This window comes from Pleurodeles waltl, chromosome 1_2 (genome assembly GCF_031143425.1).
Source record: "Pleurodeles waltl isolate 20211129_DDA chromosome 1_2, aPleWal1.hap1.20221129, whole genome shotgun sequence".
Taxonomy (NCBI): domain Eukaryota; kingdom Metazoa; phylum Chordata; class Amphibia; order Caudata; family Salamandridae; genus Pleurodeles; species Pleurodeles waltl.
Genome location: NC_090437.1, coordinates 1,312,689,947 through 1,312,715,359, shown reverse-complemented (window position 1 = coordinate 1,312,715,359; position 25,413 = coordinate 1,312,689,947). Strand labels below are relative to the sequence as shown.

General features: G+C 45.6%; 1 protein-coding gene across 9 annotated transcripts in view; it reads right to left on the bottom strand.

Annotated features, from left to right (window-relative positions):
* LOC138250922 (major histocompatibility complex class I-related gene protein-like) overlaps nucleotides 1–25,413 on the bottom strand; it is a 687,827-nt gene that overhangs the window by 549,125 nt on the left and 113,289 nt on the right. For all 9 annotated transcript variants that reach the window (XM_069205605.1, XM_069205614.1, XM_069205610.1 and 6 more), the window contains one exon: nucleotides 976–1,056. In XM_069205605.1, coding sequence (XP_069061706.1) covers nucleotides 976–1,056 — 81 coding nt within the window. The remainder of the gene's footprint in view (nucleotides 1–975; nucleotides 1,057–25,413) is intronic.

The following is a 25,413-nucleotide window of genomic DNA, read 5'->3' as shown; positions in this document are numbered from 1 at the left end:
GACCTGTATCCCAAGGAGGCCTCAGCACGTCAGAGAGTATTGGAGACCACCAATGCCCCATGATTCTTGCCCAGTATGGCACGTGCCAACCAAAAATTGACTACGTGGCGGTGGATGGCGCTGCTGACACTCATACACACACTGGCATGCAGTCCTGGGAGAACTTGAATGAGCTGGCATATACTTTCACTGAAAGTGGGAACTAGAGATTCTTCTTGCCTGCAATTAGCCATGATAGGTGTGAATTGCCTTTCATTAACAAACAGGATGACTTGAATGGACAGAGAGGACTTCTGCAGGGTGTGAACTGGGATTCTCCTTTTGACAGCACAGTGTCACATCCTGCTTGAGAGGTCTGTAAGGGACATGTAACACTTGGGGCACACTTGAAAGTGAGAGAACAGGAGACCAAGACAGTTCCTGTGTATTTCTTCTCTGGTTGCTGAAGAACCCTGCGTTTGTCCCACCAGACATCTAACTCTGGGTTTGTGAATGTATAGTGCATGCTTCAAGCTGGAGTTTAATGTTAGTGTCATGGTAGCTGCTACATCTTGCACTACTGCACGCTCATAAACCACTGAGACCTTATGTCCTCTTCATATTGAGCAGTGCCCCCCCCCCCTCCCCATTGTGTATATATGCTTTACTGTTATGGTATGTTTCACTGTTCCCAGGTGGCAGTAGCAGGCACTTCAGTGTTACTGAACTGCAGAATGATCTGGTGGGAATGGACTTGTGCTGGACAGGGAAACAGGTGAGGCATGTATGAATGGCTCCTCGTGCTGAGCATGGAAACTGTGGTAACACTAGGCACATGCACACGGGCCCCCGTGTGAGCACATCACACACTGATTCAGTGCTACACACGCGAATGCCTGCTGATCAAATGTCTCGCACTGCACCGGTGGTTACCCCTAGTTTAACCCCACCCTGGCCCAATACGAGCACTTAGCCTCTTCGGATTTCCCCACTCACTTGTAGTCCTGGCGTGGGGCTCCTCGGGTAGGGGACTCCATCCGCTTCCGCTGCCTGACATCGAGACTTCAGCCGCTTCCCCTGCGATGAAAAGACAAAAAGAGAGAAAGGAATTCATAGTAAAGAGAGAAGTGTTCAGGGATATGGACGCTGCTTGTTCCTTCTAGTGACAGATGCAAGCACTCACTCTTTGGCATGCTGGGTTAAAACCTATTACCCAGGCACTTGTGTCTTTTAACCCATGCCTCTAATATGTACTAAACTAGGATGAGATATCCAAGAGATTATGAACATTATACTTTATGGTATTTCTATGAACAGTCAGATAGATAACCAGTGAAATCATAAATGCAGGCAGTGAACTGTGTTAATTTGTTTGCAGATTTCATGCATCCAATGGTTATGTGAAGTCAACAGTCGATGGATGTACGATGGAACAACAACGGCATTTACAACCAATGCCTTTACAACAAAATTGTAACCACAGCTCAGACTTTACAACGCAAGTCATTAAAACAACTTTTTTTTATGACAAGCATGCCTTTACCATGTGTGACTTTACCAATTCCAATTCCATTTATTGTTGTCAGCCTATCTGGTCATAACAATTTCACACTTACAAATACAAACATCACATCATAAAACGTAAAAATTCACATATTAAAATACAAACTTAGCAATAAAACTATACTTGATAATCAGTTCATTCGCGTCCACCATCGCACAAAGCCAAAAATACCCATGATGATCATATAAGCGCTTTGCGACAGTGGCTAACCAGTCGGGCCATGACTTATACACATAACACTGATCAACTCAATAGAGGCATGTTAAAACTTTATGTTAGGTATAGTTATCCTGGGTCTAAACATATAGGACGTTTGATATGGCCCCCCATCTTAGTAACATCCCGGATTTCTTCCCCTATTATACCTCATCCTGCACCAATTTCCCTATAAATGAGCAGCTATAAAGCCCCATTGAACAGATATTGGGATGCTGAGAGCTGCGAATGTATTAACAATCTTAATGCCCATGCCTCCAAGATATTTCTTGAAACAGTCATCACAATGTGTTTTTCATCCGAGCTCATACACAGCACTTCAGCTTCCTTACATTTCCTGACACCATATATTTTAAAAAGTGGTCGTAAGTACAGTTGTCGAGGTTGGATCGTAAAGTGACATATTAGAAGGAAGTGGGTTAATGTTTCTTGAAAACCACAGAGGCAGGGGCAGCAACCAGATCTCTGCGAGGGAACAGGCTGCCACTTATTAGTCACTGAAATCACTGGTAACGTACCCATGCAAAATTTAAAAAAAAGGAATCTTTTTTCCTCCGGGTAAATACTATCAACAAAAGTAGCTGGTTTAAGTTCTTGGTTAAATAAGATATAATGCTTTAACAAAGGACTAGGTGAATCACAAATACTTAATACCTTGGGTCCCAATATGCCTTTTTCACTGCAGCAAGGCTGTGTTTCGTGATTTTTTCTGGATGGGACCAGAGTTCTTCTAAGCCTATGGCAGACAGGGTGATTGAAACATGATTGAACCACCAGTTTACAATGATTTTGTAGATTCATGATATCAATCATTGCAGCTTGATATGGTTTAAGTTCCTCTTTGGTCCAGATACGAATCCAGTATCTTATAGGAGCCAATGCTGTATAATCCTAAATTTTTCTCATTTGTAAGTCTATTCTTATCGCTTTCATAGGTGTACCACTACCTAGGCAAAGTAGCCATCATATACATTTATTTTCAGCTATTTGTATTGCTGGGATCTTTTTGAATCCCCAGATCTCTGCACCATACAATGCAGCAGCCCTAGCTTTCATTTTATATGCAAGCAGTGCAGAGTTCACCGAGTGATTCCCCATAGATTTTGCAAATCTGAGTACAGCACCGGCTTGTTGGGCCAAGGAGATATTGCTTTTATATACTTGTGGATTCCAAGTCAATCTATCATCCACCCGGCAATCCGGGGAGTGTAGAATTTGTCTTTTTGGATCTGCAATTAATGAGGGTTGTGGTCTTAACCCTAACACTGCCACCATCATCGAGAGTGCATGGCTTTAATACCATTTGCTTTGAAATATATATGTATACACACACACACACACACACATATATGTGAAGATATATATATAAATATATATATATATATATATATATATATATATATATATATAAATATATGTATATATATATATATATATATATATATATATATATATATATCAACCTAGCGACCCCAACCCAAATCCCTGAAATTATCCTGGTACCTAAAAACCCATACCCACCCTAAACCCTAAAAATACCCTTGCTACCCAAAAACCCATACCCACCCTAAATGCTAAAATTACACTTGCCATCCCAAAACCCATACTCACCCTAAACCCTAAAAATATCCTGCCACCCAAAAAAAGGTTACAGGGTCGTTATAGTTAGGAATTAGAATTAAAAAAAAACCTTAGAAGTTCACTTAGAAAACAAAGGTCAAAGGGACGTTATAGTTAGGTACTGAATTTACTCTCACAAAACCATAGAAGCTCTTCAGTTAAAGTTACCTTCCCTAACGATAACTTAGGCTTACACTGACATATCTATAACTTACGCCCCCACAATGCACTGCTTATGACCTCACATATTTCATCACTCATGACATGTCAGTGACATCACTGATGACATCTCAAATGACATCACTGGTGACATATCCTAATTTGCAAGTTTTGCATTGATACCAGTTTTGTTTTTTAATAACAAGAAAATAATTTGGTTCAGAAATCTTTTTTAAAAAAGGTTCTCATTTTCATTGAATCCATGAAAGAGCTGTGTCTATCTCCTTAGTATTGTGTGCCTGTGAGTCTTACTGTGTGCATCAGTGTGTGCCTGAATGTGTTAGTGTATACATCAGAGTGTGACTGGGAGTGTCAATGTATATATCAGTGTGTGTCTGGGTGTGTCAGTGCAATCATCAGTTTCTGCCTGGGTGTCTTAGTGTATGCATGAATGTGTGTGGGGGTATGTTAGTGTATGTATTAGTGTATAGCTGGTTGTGTTACTGCATACATCAGTGTATGCCTGGTTGTGTTTGTGCATCCTTTGTTCTGTATCACCTATGTTAGTGTATGTATCAGTATATGCCTAGGTGTGTTACTGCACACATGAGTGTGTGCCTTACTGACTTAGTGACTTTGTGCATGCTTAAGTGTATGTCTGGTTATGTAACTGCATGTTTCAGAGTATACATGGTTGTGTTACAGCATACATCAGTGTGTACCTGAGGATGTTAGTGGATGCTTAAGTGTGTGTCTGGGGTTGTTAGTGTATGTATCAGTGTGTGCTTGGGTGTGTTAGTGTATATATCAATGTGTTTCTGGATTTGTTCTTCAATGCACTAGTGATTGCAATGCTCTGTCAGTGTCTGCACTTGTGTATGACTGGGTGTTTTAGCGTATGCCTGAGTGTGTGACTGGGTGTGTTAGTGCCTGCATCAGTATATGAATGGGAGTGTCAGTGTATGCATAAGTGTGTGCCTGGTAGTGTCAATGTATTCATCAGTGTGTGCCTGGGTGTGTTATTAGATGCGTTAGTGTTTGACTGGGACTGTCAGTTATGCATTGGTATACGCCTTGGTAAGCTAGTGTATGTATCAGTGTGTTCCTGGGTGTGTTATTGAATGAATTAGAGATTGGGCGGGTGAATCAGTGTCTGCATTGTAAGTAAGTAATTAAAATGTATTCAGTTGTTTCCAACCATAAAGTGTATGAATTAAACAAAAACACGCATAAAAATGCCACGCAAGGCTTAAAATCATATTTGACGTAAATAACATTATCCTGGGCAAAATCAATTAAAAGAGTAATATATTAAGATCCAAATTATAATATGTTTTTTTATAAGCCAATGTCTTGGGCTTTGTCCAATGTACCTAGGTCTACTATCTCTTAATTGTAGCTCCTGCGTCTTGGGCTGATTACGATTATGCCAGTCCCTATAGAATTTAGTAGTGAGAAAAGCAATTAGCCAATAAATCTTTTGCTTTTATAAGAACCCCAAATTCTCCTTTCCTTACTCTGGGATTTGTAGTGCAGGGCTGCACTTTGGAGAAGATTGTTTACCAAAGAAACACATTTTACTTCTCGGCATACCAGTAGACTTGAAGAGCCATGCTAGCCTACAGGTACATATTTTAAACTCCAAAAATATTGGCTTGAGTAGTGTCTTTCTATAGGCCAAAACTCTTGGCCACCTGCGCATAAGGTTGCTTTTTGATGCCAATTTATAATCACATAAGCGGCAATCTGGATCTTGTTTCTCGCCCTTCCATGTTGGGAAAAGGTCCTTGGAGTCAAAAAAGCTCAAACGAAAGAGCATTAAACCACTGTTTAATAGCATGGTGAAAGTGTGCAGAAACATATGGTTATGGTCTCATGTTGGAATAGGAATCTGCATTGGTGTATGCCTTGGTGTCTTAGTGTACATATGAGTTTGTGCCTGGTTGTGTCAGTGCCTGCATCAGTGTATGGCTGGGTCTGACAGTGTCAGTATGGGTGTGTTCCTGTATGTGTCAGTATCGACATCAATGTGTGCCTGGGTTTGTTAGTTTATCTGCCAGTGTGTGTAGATGTATGATTTGATGCAATATTATTTCACTGGATGTGTCAGTATCTGCATTGGTATGTGCATGGGTGTGTCACTGTATGCCTGTGTGTTTTACTGTGTGTATCAGTGTGTGCCTGGGTGTGTCAGTGTATGCATCAGTGTGTGCCTGGGTGTCTCAGTGAATGTATGACTGCGTGCCTGGGCGTGTGACTGCCTGCATCAGTGTATAGCTGGGTCTATAAGTGTCTGCACTGGTGTCACTGTGCACATCAATGTGTGCATGTCACTTGACGCATGAGAGTGTACTTGAAGGTATCATTGCATTCATTATTATTTGACTGTGTGTGTCAGAGTATGAGTCAGCCAATCAATTGAAGAGCTGACCCTGTCTCTTTATTATTGCAGTGTTTTGTTGTTTTTATGTTATTAGGTGTAGGACTGTATACTTTAGTATGTCTGCAAAAGTTTGTCTGTGTGCCTGGCTGTGTCAGTGTGTGGATCAGTGTGCCTGGGTGTCTTAGTGTATGTATCAGTGTATATCTGGGTATGCCAGTGTATGTAAAAGTGTGAGTGTATTAGTGTATACATCAGTGTGTACCTGGGTGTTTAAATGTATGCGTGAGTATGTGCTTGGGTGTGTCAGTGTATGCATCAGTGTCTGTCTGATTGTATCAGTGTATGCATTAGTATGCGCCTGGTTGTCTCAATGTAGGCATCAGTGTGTGCCTGGGTGGGTCAGTGTATGCACTAGAATGTGTTTTGGTGTGTTAATGTATGCATCAGTCTGTTTCTGGTGTCTCAGTGTATGCAAAAATGAGTTCCTGAGTGTATTAGTGTATGCACGAGTTTTTGACTGGGTGTGTTAGTATATGTATGAGTGTGTGTCTAAGTATATGAGTGTATGCATGAGTGTGTGTTTGTGAGGTACTGCATGTACAAGTATACATGTGGATATATCACTGTTTTTATCAGTGTGTAGTAATGCATCACTATAATTACCTACCTCTAATTGCCTATAATTATGGATGGTCTTTGAGTGGAGAAAGACGTAATTAGTTACCTACATTACTGCAATAAATGGGTTCATAAACGTGTGTAAAAAGAAAACAAATAGAATTTAAAGTTTCATATTATAATTTCTTCATTACAATCTGTAATAAAAAACTATTGTAAATATTAAAACACAACAAATGTTTATCATTCCTAAGGAATTATAACTATAATTTAAGCATCTCATTATCCCTTTTTCACTGTTCTCATCTTCCATACTTTTACACCATAAAGGTTGTATAGATACTCATCGCTAAACCGTGGGGTTAAAAACAATAATATAGACTGTAAAAAAAAACATAAGTGCATAGTATGGTATTTTAAATTAACATTACTATGTGTCATACTCACTACAAATATTTACCTGTTTTACCTATACCTGTTAAGTAATGCAAGAGATATAAGCTTAATGTAAGACGTTTTGTATATTAAAAGTGTTATAATACAAATAATATGTACAAAGTATAGCAGTAGATGAAAAGCCTTATAAAAACATCACCCTTTGTAGGCTGCATGATGTTATAAAATCTGGTAATCCATTAACGAGGAGTAGAGTATGTCAGTGTTATAATTCTAATTCTTTTTTTCATTTTTGCAGCTGTTCTTGAAACATCTGTCAGATGGTGACGGTCTTCTCATGCCATTTTGTCCATCCATTTTTACTTTCTAAAATCTAGTTGAATATTCCATAATATGTTTAACTTTATTAGGATTTATTTCTCTATAAAATATTTGTTTGTACTTGTTTTTATACTGATCTCTGTTTCCACTTTAGTGTTATCTCTGTTGTTTTGTTCCAGGAGTAAGTCAAATTTCTATATTTTGTATCCCTGATGAAGACATCACCCTTGGTAGGCCGTATGATGTCTTAACTTATTGTATTAGAAGTTCCAGAAGCAAACTATTCAATTTTTTTAGTAGCAATCCTCCTTAGAATTTGGGTTCAAGAAAGAGAAGGTAAGAATTTCGTATCTTATAAGGTAATCTCTGCTTGAATGTAAGTTTGCTGTCATTACATTCTGTCCATCCAGCTGTATTTTTTTAAGTAGATAGTGTACTGTTCAGATGTAATACTTCCTCCTTCATGAAAAATAATAGCTATACATTTGTATATTCTACCGTAAATTGAGACTTGTCCAGCTTAAAAAAATTGTAATTTGTGTTTCCAATTTACTTCCATCTGCTGCACGTTGCTGTAGCATTAGGATGATATATTTGGAAGTTCTAGATCTTGCATATATTTCATTATCCAATTGGCTTACATTTTGGCTAGGATCTTTGCTTCTAAGTTTAGAAGAGGAATTGGATGATATGAGGAAGGCTCTTCAGGAGGAAGACTCAGTTTAAGGAAGATTATAATCTTGGCATGTCTCCAGTCCGACTCGAGTATCAGCACTTCTAGCATGAAATAGATCACCTCTAGAAGATGTCCCTGCACAAATACTTTAAAAAACTTGCTGGGGAACCAATTAGGGCCTGAGGCCTCTCCTACCTGCAGCTCTGCTACTGCTGAGGAGAGCTCCTCCTCTTTAATTACGTCATCCAGCTGGGCTTTGGTGGCGTCTGGAAGGGACCTTTGGTGTGAGGCCTCCATAAATTTTACTATTTGGTCTGCCTCTATTCCCTCCCTCTGAGCTTAAACTGTCTTAAATTGCTTGGCGAAACATTGTGCCACGTCTTGGAGGTTATATAATAACCCGCCGTAGGTATCTCAGATCACCAGTATAGCGGTAAAGTTGTGAGTGGCCTTGCACAGCCGATGTAGCATCCTCCCATTGATATATGGGGCATTGGGCTGCATGCCATGCCTTTTTGTCATCGTCTAAAACCAGCTGCTGGTATTGTTGCTGGGCCAAGCTTAGTTGACACCATGCCCTGCAACCATCCACTTGGCACCTGTACTTGTCCAATGTCTGTATTTGTGTCTCGAGGTCTACCAAGGCTTTGAACTTACGCCTATACTCTCCCGTGAAGTAGCTAATATCTATGCCCTGGAGCATCAGCTTGAGCACCTCCCACAGTAATGGTGCCACGATCTCTGATGTAGAATTTAGAGTAAAGTATTCAACTATGGACGAAGAGGCAGTGCCTTGTATGAAGGGTCTTGCAGGTGCCATGGCGATAGGCGCCAACGAAAGGCTGGATGTTTCTGTCCCTCGTGAAGTCTCAAAAGTACTGGGGAGTGATCAAATAGCCACCTAGGCAAAATGTCCATATAGGATGCCCTGTGCAGAAAACAGTTAGGGACTAAGGGCCAGATGTAGAAAGCTGTTTGCATGGTGCAAACTGCGAAAATCGCAGTTTGCGCTATGCAAACAGCTTTCTGCGATGCACATTCACAATTTGAGAGTTGGTACCGACTCGCATATTGTGAATGCAACTCGCAAATAGGAAGGGGTGTTCCCTTCCTATTTGTGGCTCGCATTGCAATGCAGAATTGCTTCGTGACCGCGAATGCAGTCGCAAAGCAATTCACAGTTACCACCAGTGTCACACTGGTGGTAACTCATGCGCAAAAGGGAAGGGGTCCCCATGGGACCCCTTCCCCTTTGTGAATGTTGGCAAAAAGGTTTTTTCAGAGCAGGTAGTGGTCCAATGGAAAACGGGCTGCAAAATAAAAATAAAAAACTGCTTCAATGAAAAAGCAGTCACAGACATGGAGGTCTGCTGACTTCAGCAGGCCACCATCCCTGTGAGTGCAGGGCCTCGCTATAGGGTCGCAAAATGCGACCCACCTCATTAATATTTATGAGGTGGGTCTTTGCGACCCCATAGCGAGTCGCAGACGGTGTCTGAGACACCGTTCTGCATCAGGATTTGCGATTCTGAAATTGCGAATCACACCAACTCGCAATTTCAGACTCGCAAAGTCTGACCTTGCTACATCTGGCGCTAAGACGTAATCTAACCATGAGAATGAGCCATTGGTCACCGAGTAAAATGTATATCCTGAGTCTCTGGGATGATATGCCCTCCAGGCATCTGTCCAACCCAATGTGGATACTAGGGAGCTTACAAGTGAATTAAGATGCACTTTCCCAAAACAACAGACTCCATTCCACTAATTAGGGTAGGGGGTCTTTTCATTCACCACATGCATTAGTCTTACAGGAACAGTAGCCCTCACTTACCATTGGGTGACATGCTTCATCATAGGGCCATGCTCCTCGTCAGGCCAGCACTGCAATGCCTGACGGGCCCTACTATAGGGCTCTTTGCCAGAGATCTTATTAAGAAAGAATGCACCTACTAAGTGGATGTGAGAGGGGATGGCAAAGCTGTTAAAATTGTCTAACGGTGCCCAAGAAAGCTATCTTTAATATGACTTGCACCCCTGCCAAGGTTAAAAACAAAAAAGGGGGAAGTACAGAAAACAATGATCTGGCTTCCTACCAACAACTAAATGCATGTCTACCACTCTAAGTAGAGATTTAGAACTTTTGGAACTGTGTGTGGGTATGCATTACACTACAGAACTGCTAGTCATGGTCAACATGTTTCTCGCCTAATACAGTCACACGGATCAGGTGGCAATTCTTCACGATCTGTTTGTTGTCCCTAACCCTCACTAAGAGAGCAAAAAAACTCTACTCCTATAGTCTATGTAAGACATTACTGAAATCTTACATTGGAATCACAAATGTCTGAATGTGAAAATCCTCCTAGGACCCTCTTAGGTCATTCCAGGGATCTTGGACGATGGGGTAGGTAAGACTGGCCATGGCACTATTCAGTTAAATTGTCTTGATAGAAGAGCAGCCAGCATCCATGTGATCCCCAAGGGACCAATGAGTGTCCTTGGGCCATTCCGAATCAGTGCTTGCCTCCCGTTGCCATGACTAATTTGCACAGCTGAAACTCTGTCTGAGGTAGCTGCGACCATGGCCTACGGCCCTTGCTATCCAGCGGGCCCCAGCTCTTTCCCTAAATCTCTCGGGGATGCAACCATGCCAGGCGCTACATGTCACTCGCTACTTGGTCCTCGGCTTCCAACAAAGTCGCGGGCGCATATATCACAGCAGAGTGGGTAGGATGATGTTGGATGTTTAAGGTAGTTTGGAAACACTGAACTCTGAATGGTATTTTTTGCAGCGTTGAAAGAATCTTCATAGCAGTCGTACTGTCGGGGTTATTCTGTTTCAGACTGTAAAGGCTTGAACAGTTGGAAAAGTGCTAAGTAGAAATACTCTCTTTTCTCACGAGTTTTGATAACTACGTTTTCTGTGGTTTATTAAGCTACATTTTGCATGGTGAACCAAGCATCCAAGTACAGCATATTTTCCCTTATCTACATTTTCATTCACATTGTTTCTGTACCTATAGTGTTGCAGAACCTCATAAAGTCACATTCTCTAGGTTTGGACTTCTTTTTCGATAGTAAGTAGCCAAAATATTTGTTTTGACTAAGGCCCTCACTACAACATTGCCAGTAAAAGCCGCTTACCACCGTGCAGAAGACCGCCAACACACCGCCGCTGCAGCGGAATTCTGCCACAGCTGTTATGACCCACAGCTCGGAATCCGCCAAAATTCAGACACCCACACAAGTCCCCCACACCAAAGGTCAGTGATAAACTGGCGAAAACAAAACCTCCACCGTCACGCCAACAGAAATACCCCCACACTATCACGACACATGAATCCACGCAGCAGTCTTTCAATCGCGGTAATCCATTGGCGGTACACACCGCCGCGCTCAAAATACACACACATATACAAAACACAGCCACATTGGACAATTCAAAATACACACACCTGATACACATACACACACCACTCCTACACACTCAATACAATATAAAAAACACACTCACATCACCCACAAACCCTTACAACAAAAATATAACGAACGAAGGCCAGAGAGAGACACCACCATCAACAACACTAGCATCCGCAGGCACACAACACCATTACCCACATAACTTCCACGCACTGCACACTACACACCAATAAATATCATCACACTTATCACCCCACACACCACCCCACACATCACCTACACCACCCCATAGCACAGCAAAGACACCCCAGGTTCTCGGAGGAGGAGCTCAGGGTCATGGTGGAGGATATCGTCCGGGTAGAGCCACAGCTATTCGGATCACAGGTGCAGCACACCTCAATTGCAAGGAAGATGGAGCTATGGCGAAGAATAGTGGACAGGGTCAACGCAGTGGGACAGCACCCAAGAAATCAGGATGACATCAGGAAGAGGTGGAACGACCTATGGGGGAAGGTGCGTTCTGTGGTCTCAAGACACCACCTGGCGATTCAGCGGACTGACGGCGGACCCTCACCTCCTCCCCCACAACTAACAACATGGGAGGAGCAGGCCTTGGCGATTCTGCATCCTGAGGGCCTCAAAGGGGTAGGTTGAGGAATGGACTCTGGTAAGTCAAATCTTAACTATTACATCCCCCACCCTACCTGCATACCAGCACATACCCCCACCCTCACCCCCACCCCATCACTCTAACTCCTCACAAATGTCCCAACATCACAAACCACACATCCTAACCCCAAGGCCTGCATGCAACAACAAAGCATGGACACCCATCACTAAAGCATGCCCACTGCACATACACATACACCCCCCTAAACCAACATCACACAGGGTCCCACACAGGAATGCAAGCACTGGGGTACACGGTCACCCACCCATTGCACACCATGACACACACAGATGTAATAACCATACTTTTATACCCCTGCAGGACCCCTACCCAACGTCACCGGACAGGAGGGTCCACACATGTCCACACCACCAACAGAAGAGGCCCACAGTGATGACAGCACCTCTGTCCAACTGGATCTAGATGACCAGCCCGGCCCATCGGGGACCTCTGGCCAGTCGGTTCCCCTCACCCAGTCACAGGCCACCACAGACCTTCCCCCCTCTGGAAACACCAGCACAGCACCCACCCAGCAGGCCCATACCTCTGTCCCCAGGACACGTCAATCAGCTGTGTGTCCACCACTACAGGGAACCCAGGCTAACCCACCACCCCAACAACAGGGACCTGGGGGCAGTGGCAGTGGGCACACGGTCCAGGGGACGGAGGCCCAGGAACACAGGGGAACTGGGAGGGCTGCTGTGCGACAGGGGGCGGACAGGCCCAGGGAATCCACTCTCCACGAGGCCCTCTCCTCCATCATGGGAGCCTACCACCACTGCCAGGAGACGATGGCAACAGTACTGGCCAAGTTTCAGGAGACCCAGCGCCTGCAAGAGGAACAGTATATGGGGTTCAGGGAGGAACTCAGAACCATCAATTCCACCCTGGGCACCATCGTAGGGGTGCTGAAGGAAGTACTCAACACCAGGAGGGACACTGTGGCACTACAAGGGGCCCCTGACACTAGCCTGGACGATGAACTGCCCACCACTTCCGCCGGCGCTAGTGGACAGGAGGCACCGCCACAGGACCACCACACCACCACCCCATCCCCTGCAGAGGGAGAACCACCTCGCAAACGGTCCCTGAGATCCAGGAACAAGACAGAGAATGATGCCAAGACCCCCGCCAAGAAATGAGACCACCCTGATTGTCATCCTTCTGTCCCACTTTGTCACCCTGTCCATCCTTAAACTGCCCCAGCTCCACTTCCTATGCCCATATGGGAAATGCACCTGTGAGACTAATAGACTGGAATCTGCCATGGACATTCCTCCCCCATCAACCCTCACCATTTTACAACCCCCACCAATATTGAGCACTTAAATAAACACCTTCAAAGCACAAAACAATCTGTAGTCTGTCTGTGATTTCGGAATACTGTATTAGCAATAACTGTGGTAAAAAGCTTTTTCATTGGTAATGTCAACATACCTATGTCACACAGCTCTAGTCCATGAGGAATCATAGCAGATGTCACACAGTGGTACCCACATCTGTGAAATCGTAAGGGAAAGTGACAACTCAGTGACCATACACTGGGAGAAAACGACAAACAGTACAGAGGCAGTAGTGTTTAAGTACATGTAGTAGGCAGGTCTGTATTCTTAACTGTGTGTCACTGGAAATATTGCTGGATCACTGAGTTCCTGTTGTCCATGTCTTCTTCTTCTGTTTCCTCGTCTTCACTGTCCACAGGCTCCACAGCTGCCACAACACCGCCATCTGGACTATCCTCCTGCAGAAAAGGCACCTGTTGTCGCAAAGCCAAGTTGTGAAGCATACAGCAGGGCACGATAATCTGGCACACCTTCTTTGGTGAGTAGAATAGGGATCCACCTGACATATGGAGGCACCTGAACCTGGCCTTTAGGAGGCCGAAGGTCCGCTCGATCACCCTCCTAGTTCACCCATGGGCCTCATTGTAGCGTTCCTCTGCCCTTGTCCTGGGATTCCTCATTGGGGTCAGTAGCCATGACAGGTTGGTGTAACCAGAGTCACCTGCAAATGGCGAGGGACAACTGTTAGACACACACTAACCTGGAGGGATATCCCCAGACCCAGACAACCAGTCCCACTGACTAGCTTCCAGGTACTCATCTAATAGCCACACACGGTGCCTCTGGAGTAGACCCATCACATAAGGGATGCTGCTATTCCGCAGGATGTAGGCGTCATGCACTGAGCCAGGGAACATGGCATTCACATGGGAGATGTACTGGTCTGCCAAACATACCATCTGTACATTCATCGAATGATAACTCTTCCGGTTTCTGTACACCTGTTCACTCCTGTGGGGGGGGACCAAAGCCACATGTGTCCCATCAATGGCACCTATGATGTTGGGGATATGTCCCAGGGCATAGAAATCACCTTTCACTGTAGGCAAATCCTCCACCTGAGGGAAAATGATGTTGCTCCGCATGTGTTTCAGCAGGGCAGACAACACTCTGGACAACACGTTGGAAAACATAGGCTGGACATCCCTGATGCTATGGCCACTGTTGTTTGAAATGACCCACTTGCCAGGAAATGGAGTACTGACAGCACCTGCACTTGAGGGGGGATTCCTGTGGGATGGCGGATAGCTGACATCAGGTCTGGATCCAACTGGGTACACAGTTCCTGGATTGTGGCACGGTAAAGCCTGTATGTGATTATCACATGTCTTTCCTCCATTGTTGACAGGTCCACCAACAGTCGGTACACCGGAGGATGCCGCCATCTCCTCACATGTCCCAGCAGACGGTGCCTATGAAGGACAACAGCGAGCACAGAGTCAAACAACTCAGAGGTATGTACCCACAGCTTACACAGAACGCCATTCAGAATCCAAAAAGTGGCCTGTATGTGTGTTGAGTCTAGGCCTAGGTATGTGTGACGCAGTTAAAAATTAAGCCTTGTGGGCCCCTGAAATGGCGGCTGCCTGACCACTAAAGTGGGACAATGGGATGTGAGGTAACTGCGCTGGCGTTGTACACCGTCGCTGTAGGCGGTCGAAGACCGCGGCGCAATGCTGCATTGGTTAACATTGGACCCTATGGGACCCAGGAGCCAATGACGATGTACGCCGGCAGTGACAGTACGCACCGCCGCGGACTTGACCGCCATTTTCTATCTGTTCAATCACTCGATACCTGATCTTCGACAGGAGAGGACCTACACTGCAAGTGCTGCTGTGACCTCGGTCTGGAAGAGACAATGGCTCGAGTGTCTGGGGAATAGGCTCCTGCCTTCACAACGGAGGAGTTGGAGAAACTTGTGGACGGGGTCCTTCCCCAGTACACGCTACTCTACGGTCCTCCAGACAAACAGGTAAGTACACTGGGAGCATGCTGTATGGGCTATGCCTGTGTGGAGAGGGGCGGATGTAAGAAGGAAGGGGGGAGAGTGCGGCGTGCATGAAACAACGGGGAGTGCATGTGCCACATGGCAAGGGTAGGGATGGGGGCCAATCACTTTGACGGTGCAGTTGGTAATAACTATCTCTTCCCCCTGTACAACTTATGTAAATCAGAGCCCACCAGATAAAACATATTTGGCATGCATCGCCAAGGACGTCCGGACCCTGGGGGTCTACCACAGACGGAGCACCCGCTGCCAGAAAAGATGGGAGGACATTCGCCGCTGTTGCAAGAAGATGGCGGAGGCTCAGCTGGGGATGGCCTCCCAATGTGGGAGGGGTGCCCGTTGCACCATGACCCCCCGGATTTTCAGGATCCTGGCGGTGGCGTACCCAGAGTTGGATGGGTGCTTGATGGCATCACAGCAGCCACAAGGGGGTGAGTACACTCGCATTCTGCTGATTTTGCGTGCAGTGGAGGTGTCTGGGTGGGGGAGGTGGGCTGTGGGTTCCCCTAGGCCAGGACGAGTTCCATAGGCAAGGTCCCTCCGTAAGGCAGGCCATAAGGCACCCCACCGCACCTCTGTAGAGTGCCAAGTACACCTAGTCATGCCCCTCTGTCATCCATGTGTGCAAATGTCGTCCATAGCCTAGTAGGCCATTTCCCAGGAATTGAACAGTGGAGCCAAAGAGCACGGCGTAGTGCAGGGGGCTTCTGTGTCTGTCGTGTCCGCCAACTGTAGAGGTAATGCATGCACTCAATATGTCTTTCTTCTGTCGCCCCCCCCTTTTTGTGGTCTCCCTGTTCTTGTGTGCATTAGCATCATCAGGCGGAGGAGCAGTGGCACCGGAGCACAAGGGGGCTGCATCCCACATGGCCATGGAGGACCACACTACGGAATCAGACTTCATCAGTGGGACGGAGGGCGAGGGGAACTCCACGGCGGGGACAGGAGCTGAGACCAGCGACACAGACTCGTCCTCTGATGGGAGCTCCCTTGTGGTGGCGGCAACATCTGTGCCACCCCATCTACAGGTACAGCCACCAACCCCCCTTACAGCACCGCCCTCCCAGCAGCCCCTCAGCCTTCGCCCCGTGCCCGCTCACCCGGGAGGGTGGGCATCACCGTCTCCCCAGGCACCTCAGGCTCTGCCCCAGTCACCCCTGCTGCACTCAGTGAGGAGGCCATTGACCTTCTGAGGTCCCTCACTGTTGGGCAGTCTACCATTTTGAATGCCATCCAGGGTGTCGAAAGGCAGTTGCAACAAACCAATGCATTCCTGGAGGGCATTCATTCTTGTTAGGCGGCCCTTCAGCAAGCTTTTCAGACTCTAGCCTCAGCACTGATGGCAGCCATTGTCCCTGTGTCTAGCCTACCCCCTCCAGCTTCCTCCACCCAGACCCAATCCCCTGTACCTCAGCCTATCCCAAGCACACCTACAGACCAGCATGCACACACGTCAACACACAAGGGAAGCTCTGGCAAACATAAGCACCACACATCCCACAGACACTCAAGCAAGCATCACACACATGCAGACAAACCAACATCCACTGCCTCCACTGTGTCCCCCTCCTCGTCGTCTCCCTCCTCCCTCCCTGTCTCTTCTACACTCACACCTGCATGCACTACCTCTACAGCCACTACTACCATCACCAGCACACCCACCACCACAACCCGCTCACATGCAGTCACCACCCCCACTACCATTCACACGTCCCCTGTGTCCTCTCCCAGTGTGTCTGTGACGCCCCCTCCCAAGATACACAAACGCAGGCACCCACCCACCCAACAGCCATCCACCTCATGACAGCCTCCAGCGCATGCCCCTTCACCCATAGTCAGCAAACGAACACCTCCTACAACCACAACCTCTTCCTCCACTCCCAAACCCCCTCCAGCTACCCGTCCCAGTGTGTCAAAAAAACTTTTCCTGTCTAACCTTGACATCTTTCCCACACCTCCCCCACCCCGTCCATCTCATAGGTCCCAAATTAGCACCTCAGCCACAACATCTCCGGGACCAGTGGTGCCTGTAGTCACCGGAATCTGGAGTTGACCGGCCACCAGGGCAGCCAGTATGGCACGGAGCCACAGCACAGACAGTCCCCCACCTGTGAAGCATCAGAAGTTGGCCAGTGCCTGGCAGGAGAGCGGGAAGAATGCAACCACCAAAGCCGCTCCCAGGGGGACAGGTGGGAGTGTGGAGTCAGCTGCGACACCTTTGCACTCCCCAGGATATGGCAGTGGGCAGACCACCCACATGTGAGACTTGAGAGACTGTGGCTTTGCACTCCCCATGATTGAACAGTGGGCATGTGGCCCTTTTCGTGGATTTGGCGCTGTGCACTCAAGTGGCTGAGGTGCCCCCCCTTTCCCTCCCCCTGAGGTGCCTGTTTTCTTGCTCTCTGATGCCCCTGCAGTGTTCTCTCCGTCATGGTCGGGGATCTTGTGTGGGCCTCGCCCATACTGTGTGGGCCCAGTGTTCCACGTACTTAATTGGAACACTGCCTGGACTACTATGCTTGGTATATATTTTGTACATGGTGTATATATATATATTTTTGCCTACTTGCTTTTAATATATTACAATGGTTACACTCATTTTCTATTGTCTTTGCATTCTTCTGGGGGGTGGGGGGTAACTTTGATGTATCAAGATACATTAGTGTGTGTGTTGTAGTGGGTGAGGATGGGGGTGGGGGTGTTGCGTGTGTGTGTCCCTGTTTTTTCCCTCCCCCCTCCCCTGTGTCGTAGGTGCTCCAGGTAGAGGAGCAGGAAGACTATCGCAGGGAGAATTTGGAGTTCCAGGTCCATGGTGTCCTCGTTCCTCATGGGGTGTGTAGAGGTGAGCATTTTCCGTTCTAAGTCCTGTTTCCGCCGCGTTTTTGTCCACGGTGAATCCGCCCCGGAAAAGGTGGCAGATTGGTAGGTTGTGATACTGTGGGCGGTACTTTGTCCTCCGCCTGTCTGTTGGCAGTGACCGCCGCTCTGGTTGTTTGTACCGCTGTGGTGGTCGGAGTGTTAAAGTGGCTGTCTTTGTTGCCGGTTTCCGCCACGGTCGTAATTGCAAATTTTTACCGCCGACCTGTTGGCGGTCTTACCACCACTTTAACACCGTCCGCCAGGGTTGTAATGACCACTTATATCTGTACTCTCTGGATCAAACTCAGTTAGGTAATGAATTTCTGGGAATGACTTCAGGACTCGGTTTTGTGTGTTAACAAGGCTTAGACCGACCCAAACAATTCCTCTAGACTTCGAGTACAAGCTAGTTGAATTCAACCTGTCACAACACTCATAGGCACTTATCTCTCTGAGCAAAAGCATTTTCAAGCTGAAGCTGTACAATTTCTTTGTTAAAGATTTTTTTGCAGAAAACTCCCACATTTCCTTCATCTCTGTCTTATCTGATTTTGTAATGTATGGAGCGGCCACAGCGAACAACAGCAATGGAATTGTCTGCAACAAACTGTATGTCCATATTTCCATTCCATAATTTTAGAATAATAGAATTGTAATAATTAATAAACTTGGAAGCCTCTGGTCTTTTAAGGTTATGGATATTTTGGGTGATTTTCTTGTCAGTGTATGTCTGACTGCTCATAAAAAGCTGTTCACTCTTCCTTTGGAAATGATCTTTGTAATTCAAACCAACAACTTGTATGAATTTTTCGTTTACATCTGCATCTTCGGCAACAATGCTTGCTACATCTATGTGTTTGGAAGAGTTGAACTTGCTGTCTTAGGCCTTTGTCTTCATTCTCATTTGGAATGGTGCATGTAACACACTCTACTGTAAAATAAAGTACAGAGTCATCACTGTCAGTTCCAAATTTTGGTGCATCCTTTATCCATAAGAGGATGTGTACATGTGGATCACCTGTTGCCTGGTACTCTTTGCGCCAAAAGAAATCTGTAACTTCGCAAAGAGGAGGATTTGTTTTATTGGTTATAAACACCAGCCCTGCTTGAAAATTGTGATTAAATTACCTACCTTCAAAGTACAAAGGTTATCTCAGGGTATGTTGTGATCGTCAACCAACACTCAGCATGACATGCCTCCTCTTTTACATCCCTCACGCATGTGTAGGATAGAAACACTGGCCACACCAATGGCACTCCCATGTGCACACCAGAGGGCTGGCAACATCAACAGGGCACCAGCTAAAAGTTAAAATTACCCTCATGTATGAGCGCCTCAAAGCATACCACTCAGATTTGCACTTGGTCAAAGCACAGAGAGACCCGACACATACAAATAAAAAATATAACCCATTTTTTTCAGACCAGGTATTCCGAGCGGGCCACCTTCCGGTGCCATAGAGGAATCATGGAAAGGCAGGTGTTCATAACTGGTGACAAGCAATGGTGTAATGTTCTGTCTTTCATAACAACCAAGCATAGCTTTTCCCCAACAGGTCTGCCACTGAGCCGCTAAGTGCACCACCTCTACAGCAGACCATCACCTTTTCAGTTGCTACACCCGCACCCCCAGCAGAATCAAGAGCCAGAAACTGCTCCAAAGAACTTTTCCATCCAACGGGATCAAGAGCCACAAACTACCACAAAGACTTGCCAAACCACAACTTATCCGGCAAACGTTTTTTCAAGGAACCCCTATCCAGAAGGTTATGGACATCTCTGCCGGAAGCATCTCAAGACCTACACTGTTTTATAGGTTATACGCTTTCATGCATTTATGCACCCTCTGTTGGCTAGGGATGCTACCACATCCATGCATTTCCAAAGAACAGTCTAATCTAATAGAGTCATTTCACAAAATGTCACCACGCTTGCACAGGGACCTCTTTCACGTCACCTTTAATTACACCACACCCAACACTAACATTCCACATGCACTACACATTGCTCTTTTATACAGTACGAGCTATCAGCACATGACTGCCATGGGCTCCAAAACATCAGCCGGGTCATGTTACGTCTGTTCGCTGATACCACATGCAGTAGGTGCAGCTGGCTTTAATTATCCCCAAAGGTAGCCCCTGAAAAAGCAAAATGTTTCCTCCATCTGTACCAGTGTAAAATTAGAACCAAAATACAACCTAATAGAGTAGAGCCTCAAAGTGTAGTGGTAAATCTGACCCACTGTGAGACCACTCCTACAGCACGTTACCGTCTCACCCTGCCTAGCGATATTTAGACTGAGCTAGACAGGATGTGCAGGGAGGGAGCTGTAGGGGAGGACACGGTTAGACCCTGAGATATTCACAAGAAGAGATTCCTGGAGGTAGCTAAACCACCTAACAAGTGCACAAACACATCCGCTCCCATCTGTGGTCCGAGGGTGGACCTTAGCTTGTCTGGTGCTGTCTTCATTAATAACAAATGGACCCCAGACATGGATTACCAGTGTAGGACGATATACCATGATGGTATGAAGGTAAACAAGTCTTGTGGGGAGGGTTAAATAACAGCGTAGATACCCCGTGTCAGGAGATCTCGGACACTGAAATAGACAGGTACCCACTGGATAGAAGGGAAGGGGCAACCCCCTTATTGTACGGAAACTTACTTTGTAGCCCTCAGGTTTCACAGGCAAAGGAACCATTCCACTCGGCACAAATGAGAGATGTGGTACAATACTGCACATGCTGGACAAGCAATGGAGCACCTCAACGCTGATGGACACCTACTGGCAATGCAGTGTATGCTTACACCCAGCTCGTCTCTAGATGGCTTGGCCTCTGCTCCCTCATCACCATACACACCCCAACCCTGGTCATCCCCGGATAAGATCTGTCTGAACTGTACCAGCACCCACTGAGGAAAAAAACTATGTTACTGCATCTGGCTCAAAGGAAAAGAACTGCTGATTATTTTGGCTGGGCTCAGTGCTAGACATTTCAAAGGAATTATGACTGTTCATTGTCACCCAGCTATTGGCGGGAGGGTCCATACCCTTCTTCTCCTTGCAAACAAAAGCAAATGTTCGCTGGTTACCAATAGCCCAGTGGGAAATACTCAGTGTGATGAACAGTACTGAGCTCGGCCTTAGTTCAGTCAAGGAAAGCTGAGAGCCATCCACCTCATGGTGATTACCACAATGGAGGGTGAGGTGTACACAAAAATCTGTGCATCTTGCTGCACTATTATATCTGCCATTGACATGGACAACAGAACTCTGACTCTTGCCATTCAAGTATTGCACCAACTGCAGGAAAATATGCGTGAAGAGGGAGGGAGTTCTTATTAACACCATGATTCCTGTATCCTTGGTAAGATTGGGGAGCAAATAAGATCGTTCTGAACTCCAGAAAGTTGATATGCATTTTTGACTGTGTTAGACTGCATTTTCCCTTTATTTGAAAGTCTTTAGCCTTCTAGAGAAGTGTCTGTCATAATGACATATTCCAAAAGTGGAGAAAGGAATGTCAGTTCTGATGAGAGATTTTCAGAATTCATCCCCGAGGCAGAACTCCAATCATTACTGGTGTTATTTGAATAATATAGTTGAATGAGTCTTCCACTTTTAGCCATTGTGCATCTAGTTCCTCTTCCTGAAAAGGTCTAATTTTTAGACAAGCATAAGTCACTAGAAGAGTAGCTGATGACATCATGCAGAGAAGGGATTTGAGAAGGTGAACTTAAGTGGACTTTCTTTTTCAAGGATTGCGGGCCGGTTGGAGAGTTATCTTTGTCTGTCGATAGACATGAATGATTTGTTCTGTAATGTATCTAGAGTTGCTCCTAGAAAATGTGCACTCGTTGAGGGAGAGAACAGAGACTTTTGACAATTCACTGTGAGGTATAAGGTGTTAATTGTCTGAAGGCATGTTTTTGTAGCCATTGGCGCTTGATGAAGGGGTGGTGCAATTACTAGCCAATCTTCAAGATAAGGGAAAACTTAAAGCCTTTTTTGCCGCAAATAAGCTGCCACTGGGGCAAGACATTGTGTAAATATCTGGATGTGAGACCAAATGGGAACCCTTTGAATAAGTAATGAGTGCCGGCTACTGTGCATCTCAGGAATTTGTGATGCCTGGGATGGCTAGGAATATAGAAATAGGTATCTTGGAGATCGAGGATTGTCATGCAATCCCTGTGATTGAGACGAAGAATTCCATGGAGAGTAATCATACAAAAAGATTGCTTTCTTAGGTACTTGTTGAGCTTCCTGAGATCCAGAATGAGGTGCCATTGCCCTGATTTCTTAATAGCCAGGAAAAACGAGAGTAAAATCCCTTTCCTTTTTGTGAGCTTGGAACCTCTTCTATGGCCCCCTTAGCTATCAGACCCAATGCCTTCTTGCGAAGAAGAAGGAGGTGAGAAGGCAAGAATTGTTTTGGTGGCGTATGAGGTGGAATTTTGGTGAACTCTAGGGTATGGCCATATGTGATGATATCCATGACCCACTTGTCCATAGCAATATTTCCCCTTTGATGTTCATAGTGTGAAACTGTCACACTCACAGGATGATGTTCTGTAGATGTTGTAACCAGCAATAAGGCATTGTCACTGCTTACTGCTAGCACCTCTGGCTGAAGCTGTTTGCTTTCTCCTTGGTTGTTTTTTGGAATACGCCGCCTTTGGTGGTGCTCGATAAGGTTGGTACGGCAGATCGGAAGGGCTGCTGAGAGGACTGGTACGACTGATACCTGTAATTTCCTTCATGATAAGAATATGTTCCTCATCTACGAACTCCACGAAAGTGTGTTTTACAGAAATGAAGAGTTCCTAAGGATCTGTTGGTTTCAATATTTGACTTGATTGCTTGCAAGGCGTCATTGATATGCTTACTATACAGAGCCTCGCCATCATACGGCATATTGAAAATCTTTGTCTGCACCTCAGGCTGAAACACTGTTGCCTTGAGCTAGCCCAGACGTATGAGAACCACTGATCCTGCCAACGTCCGAAGCAATATCCATAGTGTAGTCTATAATTTCAGAAGCTGATTTTTTTCCCTCCTGCAGAATCTTTTTCACATCTTTTTTCTTGTCCTCTGGCAAGAAATCTAGACATGTGGTAATGTCTGGCCACATCTGGTGATCGTATTCACCCAGCATTGCCTGGGAATTTGCTGCATGAACAGTTGTATCCAATATGACGGAAAATCTCTTTCCGGTATTACAAGGCACCTGCATTCTCTGTTAGGTGGAGTAGAGATTGGAGTGGATGGGTTCTTTGTCTGATGTTGAGCAGCCTGGGTAATTAGCGAGTCTGGATTTGTATGTCCTATAAGACAAGCAGGCGAGTATTCTGGAGCCTTATATTTTGTTTAATTCTTGGAAGGACCGCTGCAACAGTAGCTAGAGTTTTCTTATTTTAACTTGCGCCAAATTATTCCCTGAAAAACACCCATTATTGTGATTCACTATAGAAATTGCCCTTACTGTCTTTCTGGATTGTTCTTCAAAATTGTACTGAAAATGCTTGGCTGCTACCTCTATAAGCATGTGAAACCCATCAATGTCTTCTGGAGGTAGATCCACCAGTTGTCATGGTAGAGGAGAAGGTGTTGAGATTAGGGGTGGGAGGTGAACTCCGCTCCGCTCGTGGAGTTTGCAAAGTTTTTCTCACTCCGCACTCCACTTAGAGCATGAAGTTCTGAAAAACTCAGCGGAGAAGAGTTTTTTCCTCGCTCACACTCACCAACATTAAGCTGGAAAATCTCACTCCACACCACCTCCTAGCGAGATTTCTCAACGCGGGGATAATGGATGTTTGCTACCGCTCATGTTGAGAAACTTCTGTTCGCTTTGAGGAAACTGACGCTCCAGCAGAAATTGTAGCTGCAGAAAAGAATCAGCGCCCTCTTGCACTGCGCATGGTGCAGTTCGTGTTGATTGTACAGTGTGGTCCAAACACCCGGTGCTAAAAATCGACCCAACACACTCTGCTGCTTTGGGGAACTCCGCGTAGCGAGGTATGCAGAACTTCACGCACCCTGCCCAGGCCTAGTTGAGATGAGATAATCATCCCATTCGGTTGACAAGGATCAGGTGTCTTGAATCTCACCTTCCTCCCTTTCTGCATCATCATCATCTGAAGATGATAGATGATCCTGAGGTGGTAAGGCAATGTGTGCCCTTGGAGTCATCTCTGGATTAGCTAGTGGCGGCAAAGGTCTGGTGACTTAGGTGCTGGAGTTGGTGCACCTACAGATGACAATTGTGTTTCTACTGGTGTTGGAAAGCACTTGTAGCTGTCCTGGACTATGCTTTGTAAAACTTGGACTAAGGCTGCTAGAACCTGGACCATACCTTGTGGTGCTGAAGAATGAAGAGGTTGTACTCCTCTACATACTGATGAAGATGTTCAGTATATTGCTGCCCTGATAAACGGGTTCATAATAGTCCCCATCATCTTCTACATCTTGATATTTTACCTGCAACTCAGAATGACTGCACCAAAAAGGTCTTGATCATCTTCATCTGATTATTCAACATCTACTAAGTGACTAGGTAGCAATTGTGGCATTTTGGTAGGCGAGGTGAGGTCTGGACGAAGACTGTATGGTGTAGAGTCCAGTCTTATTGATGGAGTTGTCCTTGGTGGTGGCGATAATGTGGTCAAATTCAGCATGGGTGGATGTTTAGATTTAGTTTTTACGGATGATCTAATTCTTTCACCCGGTTGCGTCATTGATGGTCTCGTCGATGAGGGCATCGTCAACAGCGTCATCGACTTGGTTGTCAATAGTGTTGGTACAGTTCCTGTAGACGAAATGGTTGTCATCAATGTGGTCCACATCTGGGAGGTGGTTCGTCATTGAGTAAGTGGCCATCTTCCATGAGGTTTTCGTCGACGGGGCTATGATCGAGGTCTTAATTTTCAATGCCATCAACAATGATATCAACACTGTTATCATCGGCAACGATGTACTTCCAGTCAGTTTATGCTTCCCCAAGACTGGTTCATAGGAGGAGTTTGAAGGTTTTAATGCCACTACTATAGATTGTGTAGCAGGCTCAAATTTAGATTATGTGCTTTCTTTCTTTTCCTCATGAGAGGAGCCTAAGGCTTTCTTTTGCCCCTGAAGTGACTCATGGTGTGATGGCTCTTTTTTTTTAGAT